The sequence below is a fragment of the Elgaria multicarinata genome, chromosome 9 (assembly GCF_023053635.1).
Source record: "Elgaria multicarinata webbii isolate HBS135686 ecotype San Diego chromosome 9, rElgMul1.1.pri, whole genome shotgun sequence".
Taxonomy (NCBI): Eukaryota; Metazoa; Chordata; class Lepidosauria; order Squamata; family Anguidae; genus Elgaria; species Elgaria multicarinata.
The window spans coordinates 56,911,574-56,923,997 of NC_086179.1; the positions used below are offsets into that span (position 1 = coordinate 56,911,574).

Sequence of the window (12,424 nt, forward strand, 5' to 3'; positions counted from 1 at the left end):
AAAGGCTTTTGTTTGCTTTTCCGATACAGTAACTTTTTAATGTGAAACCACAAGCTGCTTATAAATCTTTCCTGAGTTTAAAAAGCAGCTTACAATATAATGCAAGCAGAACAGGATGGGGAAACTACTCTTCATTAAAACATTACAAAAATCCTACTGCATGTGCCAATCCCTTGCACACCTGTAGGAAGGTATTGTGGATCAGGGATGTTGTCTTTACATCTTCTATTGGATAAAAGGATTCCATCAATGCATTATGCATGCATTGCCTCTAATTTAGAACTCTACTAGAAAAATGAAAGAAAATGGTGACATGCCCCTCTCATTTCTGAATGCAAACCGTCTCCAACAATTGAGAGATAATAGAAAAGCCAGACATAATGAAAGCAGCACTTTCAATTCACTAGCACTGTACCTGATGTCTGGTGTGGGAGTTCCTTCGTCCTCGGCTGTAAGTGTTATAAGAAAAAAAGTAGAGAAAAACAGGATTAGGATTATAAATATAGCAGTCACAAAATATAGAACAATACTTAAGTAGCATTTGGAATTCCTAACTTTCAAGACCAGTGCAATGTAATATTAATTTGTGCTATATAAATAAATAATAATAATAATGAATTTATTTGACTATAGCCTTATTTATTTATTTATTGCATTTTTATACTGCTCAATAGCCATAGTCTTAACCAGAAAATGTGGCATGCTAGCAACAGCAGCAGCAGCAGCAGCAGCAGCAGCAACAACAAAGAGTTGTCACTTTTTAATGGATCAAAAGTGCTGATCATTATCAGAACTGAGTTATTACTTTAATCACACACACACACATTATTCTTTCCTTTTGGCTCCAAGAAGCTTTATATTGATCAGCTAAAAAGGAGTACACATTTGAACACAATGATCTGTCTCAGCCATTATAACAAAGATTCAGCTGAGCCTAAGTGGATTCAAAACAGTCATCAGCTGCACAGAAGGGGTAGCCGGAGTTCAGTGGGGCTGGTGTCCCTGGTTAGAGATCCAGAGATACCTGTCACAGGTATGTGCATTGATAGCAAGGGAGATCTGTGTATGTGCTGACCACTGAAGCTAGAATTCAGATACCAGGGACAACATGTACTGCTGATTCCTCGAGTCCACATGGACATGTTGCCTAGATACTGAAATGAATGGTACACTTATCTTTTTGGAACGATATCGCATTCATCACAGACACATATTTTTTACAGCTTGTGCATTTTATTGTATAGCTTTCTGTAATACAAAGCATGTAAAAGCTTTCAGTGTCTTACCTTGTGGTCATATATTCTGCTCTATGACCTGAGGATAAGGGAACAGTAACTTTAAAACTGATGGAACTAAAAGAGGCTTTCCTATATTACTATACATATGCGATACAGCTCATCTTCATTCCTCAGTTATTTTTGAACTGCAACCTTTCACATTTATTTCACAAGATTTATGCTTGCACATGGAGGGAGTTGTTTCTCATTTCAAAAGTGAGTTTTAAAATATTCAGCAAGCAAAGCTGCTGTTCTAAAGCTTCTCTCTGATAGAAGTAAAGGGTTTTCATGCCTTATGTGAAGCAAAACAAAACTTCAAGCAGTCTTTCCCAGTCTGTGCTTGCATATTTTAATGAGCTATTCAAAGTTTAAATAAAGAGAAAAGCTTGCTAGGTCCGGGAGGCATATTGCCAAAAGCCATAGAGTTAAAAATGCATAGTTCTTAGATGTAGCTGTAGTTAGGAAAGTAAATATTTAATGCATGCCATGTAACAATGTGTAACTTCATATTAAGTAATATAAACACCTGGTGCACATCATCCCAATACTGCTGCTATGCATCCTTCATTCCTTTCAATGGGCATGGTTCAGCAGCTCTGCATGGGCCCCACTAAAATGAACGGAGGTTACACAGGAGCAGGGCTTGTTGGCTTTTTGGACAGGATGTTCAATAACACATGTATAAAAAAGAAGACTATAATTCAATGTGTCCTAGTTTACTAAATCAGTAGGTACTAGCTCAATATTACTCTACATAAACACAATTATGGTAGTTGTGTAATTAGGTAGCAGAACTTTTCAAGTAGGGCTTTAATTCTAGCATATACTGACATTTCTGCAAAAAAAACCAGTTCAGGTTCATTTTATGAAGCAGTGATTTAAAAAGAGATCCCTAAATTAGTGGTTCTAACATTCAGCTCCACCCACATTTGGAGGTCTTCCATTAATGTGCAAAGTTGCTATTTGGGCTCATAAAGGACTATCCAGATTTTGTTTCATAACTTTTATGCTTGCACATCAAGGGAATTGTCACCACACTTCCATAAGCACAACTCCATCTGGGTAGGGGGAAAACATTCCCATCCACCCAAGTACAGTACATGAACTGGCCTTAACAGCTGCTATTAAACTCTTTTGATCCTAAGCTATGATGTACAGCAAACTAAAAGATATGCCTGTGCAGAGGGCTGGAGATATAGGACAGTGATACAGACAGGCAGGTATTAAATTCTGTGGGTAGTAGATATTTTTAAACTTGTTTTTGCAAGGCTGCAACAGCACGATTATTAATCCCACTGAAGAGTATGAAAGAGAGATTTCCATGATTCGTGATAATACAGAAAATCCCACTGTTACATGAATTACTCTACAAGGAGCCCACTTTAAAATGCAAGACACGTTTTCTCAATAATATAATGAACAAACTGGTAACACCACGCTGGTGCATAGAACGTTTATAATATATTCTGCTCATTATAAGACACTATTTCAGCCTACAGGGAACTAGTTAATAAATACTACAGCAGAAAATGCAAGGTAATGCTATTAAGAGAGAAAGATAACATGACTCCTAGGAGTGATAACATAGAACATTTCACACACAAAGTAAGACACATGTGGCCCTGCACAGTAGGATAGCTAATTCTGCCAAATCAAGTCTCCATTTTCTTTTCCATTTCATCTTGCCTATTTTGGGTTTTTAAAAGACTTTTTGTAATAATTACTAGTATATTTTTTTCCAAAAGAAAAGACAAATTCTGGTCATCCAATACATAATATAAAAAATAATTGAGTTAAATTTTGTAAGTGTGGTTTTATGCGTTGTTTTCTTTCACTGAAAAGGGAATGGAAGACTTCTTATGATGAATCTACAATGGCCTGAGAACAAGTCAGGATCAGCAAAACATAGTTTGACCCTGGCTTGTTCTAACTTTATTTTAACAAATCAGTTTCCTGAGTTCAGATGTCACAGGAATTGCAGCTAGTTTAAAACTTAGAGTAAATACATTCAATCACCTCTTCTAGCATGGAGAAGAGGGGAAGATCATGTAGGGTCATTTACATAGGAAGAAACTATAGTTTCTTGTTGAACTAAGTCAAAGTGTCTAATATACGCACTGTAAATATTGTAGCAGATTCATTATGCAATTTATTGTGAATCGTTTACCTTCAGCAAGTGTTCGCTGGAGTAAATCATGCTTTGCTTGAAGCTTTGTGATGAGATTACTTCCCTCCAGGTACTCTCTGAATTTCTGGAAAGATATAGATCATTTCATTTTCATATCTGAATATTTGGTACCTAAATGCCAAGGACCTTGAAAAAATAATTTCAGGTTAAATCACATCACATGCCTGGGAAAGTGCCCAACATACCATGAAATAGAACTGTTCAGTCTCCTGCTGATTAGCTCTTCTCTTAGCAATGCTAGGCTTGCTCAAGTAGGTCTCAGAAACTGTTGACTTCACAGACTCAGTTGAGCGGCTGTGCTGGAAACATTCAGAAACATCATAGTCCTCAATGGTGACCATGTCTTGTATCGTTTGTAAAGTAGCCTCAGTTGTCTTCTTAACCTGTCATCAACAAGTGCATTTCATTTTACCAAACAGAAAGGCAGATAAAACATATTCAAGTGGTATGAAAAGGGGAGTTATTGAGTGAAATCTATTCTTCGATACACCATCTCTGAACGTAAGAAATAAGACATTCTATGCAAAAATCTGAAGCTCCATTAAGTCCTGGACCCTTCAAACAGAAGTTATCTAAAGCCAGCAGCCCAAGAACTTGTGGAAAGGGCAGGATAAACTAGTGGTTCTTCAGAGCCTTCCTGAAAACCTGCAAAAAAGGGGGTCTGATGAATATCTGATGAAAACTGATCCCACCACTGAGAAGCCCCCCTTCCCTGTAGTCAGTAGTCTAACCACCCTTGGAACTGAGAAAGGCCCCCACTGATGACTTCAGCGTGCAGGCACTCTGGTACAGCAAAAGGCAGTGCTTGAAAGTAACTTGGCTCCAAACCATTTAAGGCTTTAAAGGTTAAAGCCAGCACTTTAAATTGGGGTTAGAGATGTGCTGGCAGCCAGAGCAGATGACACAGTATCGATGTCACAAGAGTCTACTCTCCAGCCTGGGCGGGCATATTCTACTCTAGCTGAGGTTACCAAACAATCTTCAAAGGCAGTCCCACATACAGTGCATTGCATTAGTCCAGCCTGGATGTCACTAGAGCATGAATAACTGAGGCAAGATCTTTCCTCTTAAGCACCACCTTCTTAGACTGTTCATCCAGAAAGGACCAGAAACACCATAACACTATGTTTCGTATGCCCAACCCAGATAAACTATCCAGAAAGAAAGATATCATGGTCAATAGTAAAAAAAAAAGCCACTGAGAGATCCAGAAGAACCAAAAAGGTTGCATTCCTCTGTCCATTCCCTGGTATAAGCCATTTACCAGGGTGACCAAGGCTGTTTCCATCCCCAAATCGGGCTTGAAGCTGAATAGGAATGGATCCAAATAATCCATCATCCAACACTATCTGGAGTTGAGAAGCTGCCATACATTCCAATGCTTTTCCTAAGAATGGCAAAAAAGGGGCAGTAATTATGAGAAACCAATGGATCTAAACTAGGTTTCTTCAATAGAGGTCTCACCATTATTCCTGTATGCTAGTGGTGATCACCCCTTCCCTCAAGGAGGCTTTAATTACATCTGAGGTCCAAATACCCAGCCCAGCTCTAGCCAATTTCACAAGTCAGGATGGACACAGGTCCAGAGAACAAGTGATGGGCCTCAATCCTCCAAACACGTTCTCAAGCTGCACAAGCAGAAAGATATCCATGATAACATGACTAAATGGCACTCTGGTTACATCAAACTCTGGCTGGCAAAACACTGGACTGGTTCACACAATCAAACAGCTCACTGTGACTTAACCCATGGTGGGTTGCAGTGCATGCCAGCAGCCAATTTGAATACTGAAGCCATGACCGCAGCTTGTGTCGTCTGAACCCTGGGACCATGGGTTATGCAAGGGTTAAACCACTGCATAATAGGCCATGGGTTCTGCGAGGGTTGTTTAACTTCAGGAGCATGTGGCAACCTCAGAAGTCTTCCTCTGATGATCATAGGTATGCCATAGTTTATGTCACACCACAGGCAGAGCCAAATCATACCTCCTCGTTTTCAATTTTCAATGTGGCCAGTCGTGACTGAAGCTGCTGATATCGAAGCATGAGTTCCCCTTGGACTGGCTGCTGGGCACTGACCTGGGAAACCTAACAAATGGAATATAAAACAGAGACATTACTGCAAACATGCATGGCGGGAGGAAACTCATGAATATAAGTGCCTATGATTCTAAATACAATGGATGACTTCTACAATTGTCAAGACAAAATAAGTGATGTTGATTATGCTGACAATGAAGATTCAAATGAAATGAATACTGTGAATAAATGGATGCACGCACATCTGTCACTGTGAATGTGAAAAGTTTTTAAATTGTTATAGGTATGTGCATGTGAGATACTGACAGGAGACTATGGTATTCATCACTGGGGATGCACGGGCACTGTCCAACTGGTGCTGATTAGAGCTATATATACACATCAATAACATCTAAAGCAGAAGTGCTGACTGAACTCCTCGAAGCAAGTTTCACTTTCCCCCCAGCACTGCTTGAAGCACTACGGAAATGTGAAAAACAAATTGGTCCAAAGGCCATGGTGGGACACACAAAACTGAATGCGTGTACTGTAGGCAAAGATGGTTGTATTATACCACCTCCAGTCTCTGGAAAGTTATCATCTGTCTGCAGCCGGGGTCTCACTATAATGTAGAATGTGCCTGGGGCTGCTCTGAACAAGCTTGACTAGCATAAAAATGACATAAAATCAAATTTCCTCTCCCCCTGCTTATATGCCGAAAGCTATTTGGCCAAGCTACAAAAAGTTTACCAATGTTGTGGCAGAATTCAATACGCAATAATGAAAGGTTCATTTGGCATGGGATTTGTTTAGAGCAGCTGGCAAATTAAGTTCTACACAAAATGTTCTCTGAATAGTATTCTTGGTGTAGTTTGTTTGCTGATCTGCTTGTGTCCTTACGAATAATACTGGCTCTCATTTTACTCTAACTAGACTCTTTGTTCGAGTGAGTAAGAGCTAGATACTAACAAAAAGGAAATCACAACAGAGGGAAGTGCTCATCTATGCATAAACAAAAATTTGTTTGGATTTTATCCTTTTCTATCTATAAAGAGTCACCAGCTACTGACCTCATCACCCATATGGGGCTGGAACTCAAATCTCATTGGAGGACAAAAGGCTGTAGGATACATCTCCATGAATCTCTGCTTGTCACTTCGTGGCTCCAAATTGTCAACAGCATTCTCAATGATGTCCAGACCCTCATGTCGAGAGGTTTCAAGGTTATATTCTGCAGAGAGATATGTTCTTAAGGCTCTGTTCAGGCTTGCATGATATCCAAGATCGCAACACTAACAGAATATGAAGAAGAAGAAGAAGAAAATATGTAAAATGAAGCAGAAAGCAAATTCCAAAACCATTATCTAAAACCACCCCCCCCCAACAGTTGATAAGAATAATCATTATTAGTAAGGCTTTACTGCTTCTTTAACATCCAAAAGTCTTTACAAGTGTTAGTTAATCTTCACAACAGCAGCAATTTTAAAATGTAGATTATTACACCGTTCTGTAGATAGAAAAGTTGGATCAAAGAAACTTGGAAAGAGAGCAAGAGCAGTATTGCAATTAGACTTATTAAACACATCTTTTAGTTTGAACGTAGCTGCATTCGGACAGCACAATATCCAATGCTGGGGTAATAATCAACTCAACAATTGTTTATCTACGGTTACTCCCCACACAACATGATAATAATCAACCGTGGTGTGGATTAGGATCAACATTGAATCAACTATTAGTCCATGCTGAGTTGACTCACTCATTCCCTGCCCTCTCTCCCCCCTCAGTCCTCCTGCTAGTATCCCATCAGCCATTACTACCAAAAATCTATCCTGCTGGCTAGACTAGAGCAACAGCTGCCACTTTGACTGCTCTTGCCTTGCGACTCTGTGGCTGATGAAATAACCAATGGTGGCCAAGGAAATAACCAGCGGTGCCCTCCACACATCATGATAACCAAAGATGGTTCAAACAGCCAACTCTGCACTGAGTTAATTATTTGTGTTGGTTATTTTGGCCAAATAACCACCGCTGATTAAAAAAGTCTCCCTCCACACAACACGATAACCCACGGTGGGTTAAATAACCAACTGTCAATTATCTAAACCACCATTGATTATTGTGCTGTCTGAACCCAGTCTGTGTCTCCTTTAAGCTCACAAGAAATAGTTGAACATGTGAGGTTTATTGCTCACACAAATAGTAATATTCTTCAAATAGAAATAATTTAATTGGGAAAATAGCAACAGGTTAATTCATCCAGATGTTAAATCATACATAAGGAATCTGTTTCAGCAATCAATGACTGCTTCTCCAGAAATCTCTTAAAGTTTGATTCAGTCGTCAGTCACAATGACAGAATACCTGTCAGGAAGACGCTTCAAAACCCAGCTAATTTCCCCGAATTTTCCAACTACAAGATTCTAGTAACAAGACTGTCTGCAGAAAAGTAACTAGATACAAAAGAGGGCAAGGCTCCTGCAGCTTTAACTGTTGTGATAAAGAAGGAATTTCACCAGATGCTGCTAGCATACAATGACACCTGCTGGAATTTCCATTTTTATACAACTGTTAAAGATACAGGAGCCCTGACCTCCTTTTCATATGGTCACCCTAATGAAAGATCCTGGCCCTGGCCCAAGAGAGAGGAATTGGGCTGTTTCAGAGCTTCTCCCCATGTGTGTGTGTGTGTGGCTGTTGTTGTTGCTGCTACATGTCATCTTGCATATTCATCATACAGACGAGAAAAGCCCCAATAATTGAACAAGACTTATTGTTAATACTATTATCACAAAGCTTCAGTGCAGGTATATTTCCAATAGTTAGGGGATTCGGAGTGCTACCTTCTAACAGACAAAATCCTCTCCATTTCTATGGTTTCCTTTAAACACATCTTAGTGAACTACTGAGTCAACATTAATCATGGTTAATGGTAACCGAATTGGAACCAAGGTTTGTTCAGCTACTTCAAACTTTGGTTTCAGTTCTGGTTAAGAGGAAAACTCTTATTAGCATTAACTGGGTGGTGTCAGGGTGATAGCATTTATATAAAAACCCATGTAAACTACCACATAAAAAGCTCTCTGTCCAAAGAAAACTAGCACAGCAAGGAAAAATGTTCTATCCCATTCTTTCCCTATGATGTTAGTTTTTTACACGCGGGAGAGGGGAATTACCCCCTTATTTGCAGTGGTACAGTCTATTCCATCTCATTCCCATCTCCGCCTACTGAATATGTAGATGAGCCTTGAATGAGTCAGCTCTACAATGCTGACAAACACTGCAAATTCTGTGACAGAAGCGATACATCAAATTGATTCAGAACAAACATTTTGTACAGGGCCTCATCAGGAGGAGCAATATACTGCTGGAGATAACAGCAGAGATTCCTTCAGGAAGGTGGCAGGGCCTTTGCTTAACTGCTAACCCAAGAAGGCTACCTAATATCTATGTGTATGTTTCATGCGGGGCTTCCACATCTTCTTCATGGGGGATTTCTCCAATCACTAAGAAATGTGTTGCCAGCAAAATAGCTGACCCTTTCTTTCCCCTTCAACTCTCACTTGGCATTGCCAGATAATAGCACTATTCAACAATCTCTTTCAAAACCCATAGTCTAAACTTCAATTATCAGCACTTAACTACTCAGTTACCGAAGTATATTTAATTTTCAGCCACTGTACACTGGAAACAGCTATTCATGTTTGAAAAACAAAACTTTGGACTTTTTGCTGAAACATTTACACTGCAGAACTTCACAGTCTCTCAAAACAGACCTTTATATGAGTTTAACGGTGTAGTGATTTTCAGTTATTTTCTTCCTTCCTTGTGTGTGTGTGTGTGTGTGTAGTAAGAGAGATCTTGCACTCAACTAATTATCCTGACTGGAATGGTAAAAAAGCAATGACAATAAGAAAGAAGGTCAGTCCTGCTGTTTCCTTTCATGAATGTTAATTCTAGAGAGAATTCAGGATAATTTAAGCTAAACTGAAGGCAGAATAACTGCTTCTACAAAGTTGGCTAAATTACTATATCCGTAGAATAGGGATATATCTTTAAGACAGGGATACCAATTTAATTTCCAACTTTCCCCCCAATATACTAATGAATCCATGGCAGAATATTTTTCCCAAGGAAACTCTGCTTTAGTGATGTTGCTACCTAGCAATGTTTAATTATTTCCTTTAGGGCACAATCCTATACTCAAGATTCAAAATTTTATTGTAACGATTTTTAGCTGTTTTGAATGGCTTTTAAAGTTTTGCATGTTAAAAATTTTGTGGTATGTTTTATTAAGTTGTATTTCAGGGTTGTGATTTTTGAAAACTGCCCAGAAATCTTTGGGCATGGGTGGCATAGAAATGAAATGAATAAATAGATGGATGGATGAAGATCAGCCTGCTGAAGGACAAAAGGATTCAGTGGAAGTCCAACTATGCCAGTACAATGCCAGATACACCACTGCCATGACTGATATGCCAGCAGAACCCTGGCTCTATGCCATGAACTACTGGTGGCGGCTGATGTCAGCATGTGCCTTCCCTTGTTGCATCTCCTGCCATCTCTCCATGGCTGCTTGTCATAGTATGCTTATAGAGATGTCTGGGGACTTGCAATAGTGGGGTCACAGCAGGTTGCACCACTGGGGCTAACGGAATTGTCTTGCGGGCTGTGTGTGTACTGATTGCTCTATTAACTGAGTACTAAGGCTGCAATTTTATGAAGGCTGGAAGTAAACTCCACTGAACAGAGTGGGACTTACTTCTGAATAAACATGCATATGATTGCACTGTTAAAGTATTAAACAATCAAAAGTACTCACTCAGAGAGTACTTAAAACTGCTGAGACAGTAATTCTGTGAACACATTAATACATTATTTATCATTCCTAAAAATAGACTACAGCAGACCTATTCACTTACTGAGAGCAATATTCTACAGTGTTTTGTAGACGTTATGTGTCATTTTTTATTTTTTTTAAAAAAGAAGCCTTTTCAGCCTCTTTCACTGCAAACTAAGACATTCAAACTTAATATAATGGAATTCTCCTTCCTTTAATCTGTGGGCAGACCTTCCCTCTCCTGTACATCTTTCTAAAATAACTTATTTGATCTCACCAGGGTTTTTTTTTAAACCCCTGAGACTAAAATCAAAGCCTGCAAGTGAAAGAGTTTACTTCTCATGTTGTAACCCGTGAAAATTACCTAAATTGAAGCATACACTTCCCATATGCTATCTTACTGCTAATTGCCAGTGTCTAACCTCAGGTCCAAATCCTCCTCTTGTCAGTATCATATGGATTATAAAGGTCACTTTGCACATTATGCCGCCTTGAATATATAATAAAGATGTTTTAAAGGTACAACTAAAATGTATAGTGTGAATATGACAAAGTTGTGTTTGGCTCTGTCTCCCTATGAAATGTACATGTGGTGGCCAAAACCAAATTTGTTGCTGTATAATGTGTGAAACATACTTAATACATGTGCGTATTGCATCACTTAATACATTGTTGGTGTAATATGGATGTTTAGAACTAGTGGAAAAAATGTGAAAAACCAGAGCAGGATGTTACCAATGCATTTGCAATATAGAAGGACTTGAGAAGGATCTTTTCATGTTCCAAAACATAATATGCTATGAAAGATGGCTTCTTGGACATCAACTAGTGCCAAATGAATTCAACTATCCCATTTTACATGCCATACCTTAGCAGTTTTAAAGCTTTACTTTAAGGAATATGTAAACAACATAGCCTAGACCGCCAAATTAACACCAGGTAGTTCAGTATCTTCCAGTTTTTCCCTGACTTGGCATCACTTCTTACAAGTAGCTTAGATCAGAGGCATCGACATCATGAGAAGGGATATTGAGAGTACTATTGCAATATCCATGGCAAAGACATGAATATTTATATTAAGAAGTTACATAATTAAATGGACTTATTAACATTAAAAAAGGTTGCATCTCTACATTCTTACTTTACCTCACTTTTGGGGGAGTTTGCTCAATAAACACCCATTACCCCCAATTTTATACATGGGTATAAACTATTTTCATAATAAAAGTATTTGATACTCAGGTTAGTAAGCCTAATTGCTAGATCAAGAACCCGCAGTTTAGCATGCTACTATAGCCCATATACAGTAAAACAGAACTTAAAAATAAACAATAAATATGCCGCTGAAGTTGTGATTAAGACAGCATTAATTATATCCTTGTAAGAAACAAAAAACAGAGTAGAAATGCCAAGCACGATCCCTTAGCATAAGAAGCACAGAAACACAAACTACTTACATCAATCAGATCTGAAAGGTCATGAATGTAATACTTGAAAACAGAAGCATTTGTTGCTTCAAGGGTTAGCAGATATTCATTTCTGGCTTTAATGGATTTCAGCTTGTTTTCAGAATATTTTGCTTGACGCTGAGGAAAAAAATGTTAAGACATCAAAAATGCTTCAATTACCTCAACTTAATCATGCAACAAATTATACATGTATCAGGCTATTTCAGAAAATGAAATCAAAATAAATACACCCACAGTTTGTAAAAACTGCTACTACTTTCTAAAATATCTTTGTGTATAGTTATTTTCGTCTCCGTTATGTACTTTTGAAAAAAACTCAAGTATCCAAAGTTCAAACATAATATAAAATTAAAACAAACAAACAAAAATACATGGGGTTGGATCTAGATTTAGTCATACTTGGAGTAGGCCCATTGAAATAGATGGGAATTAATTTAATCATGACTAGCTTAAGTGCCATGGATTTCAATGGGTCTACTCCCCAAATACGACTAAATCTGGATCTAACCTGGGAAGTTTTAAAAAATCTCTTTATTTTGAATAATTTATCTGTTGAGTTATTGTTTTATTAATTGTATAATTTTTATAAAACGTTTACCTCTAAGTACAGAACGGGTGTATTCAAAAACTA

General features: G+C 38.3%; 1 protein-coding gene across 1 annotated transcript in view; it reads right to left on the reverse strand.

Annotated features, from left to right (window-relative positions):
- The window catches only part of SRGAP1 (SLIT-ROBO Rho GTPase activating protein 1), a 117,987-nt gene that overhangs the window by 25,272 nt on the left and 80,291 nt on the right, over positions 1 to 12,424 (reverse strand). Inside the window, exons 6-12 of the mRNA XM_063133941.1 lie at positions 11,782 to 11,910; positions 6,555 to 6,776; positions 5,452 to 5,553; positions 3,651 to 3,848; positions 3,445 to 3,529; positions 1,287 to 1,314; positions 416 to 449 (exon numbers count right to left, since the gene is read on the reverse strand). Coding sequence (XP_062990011.1) covers positions 416 to 449; positions 1,287 to 1,314; positions 3,445 to 3,529; positions 3,651 to 3,848; positions 5,452 to 5,553; positions 6,555 to 6,776; positions 11,782 to 11,910 — 798 coding nt within the window. The remainder of the gene's footprint in view (positions 1 to 415; positions 450 to 1,286; positions 1,315 to 3,444; positions 3,530 to 3,650; positions 3,849 to 5,451; positions 5,554 to 6,554; positions 6,777 to 11,781; positions 11,911 to 12,424) is intronic.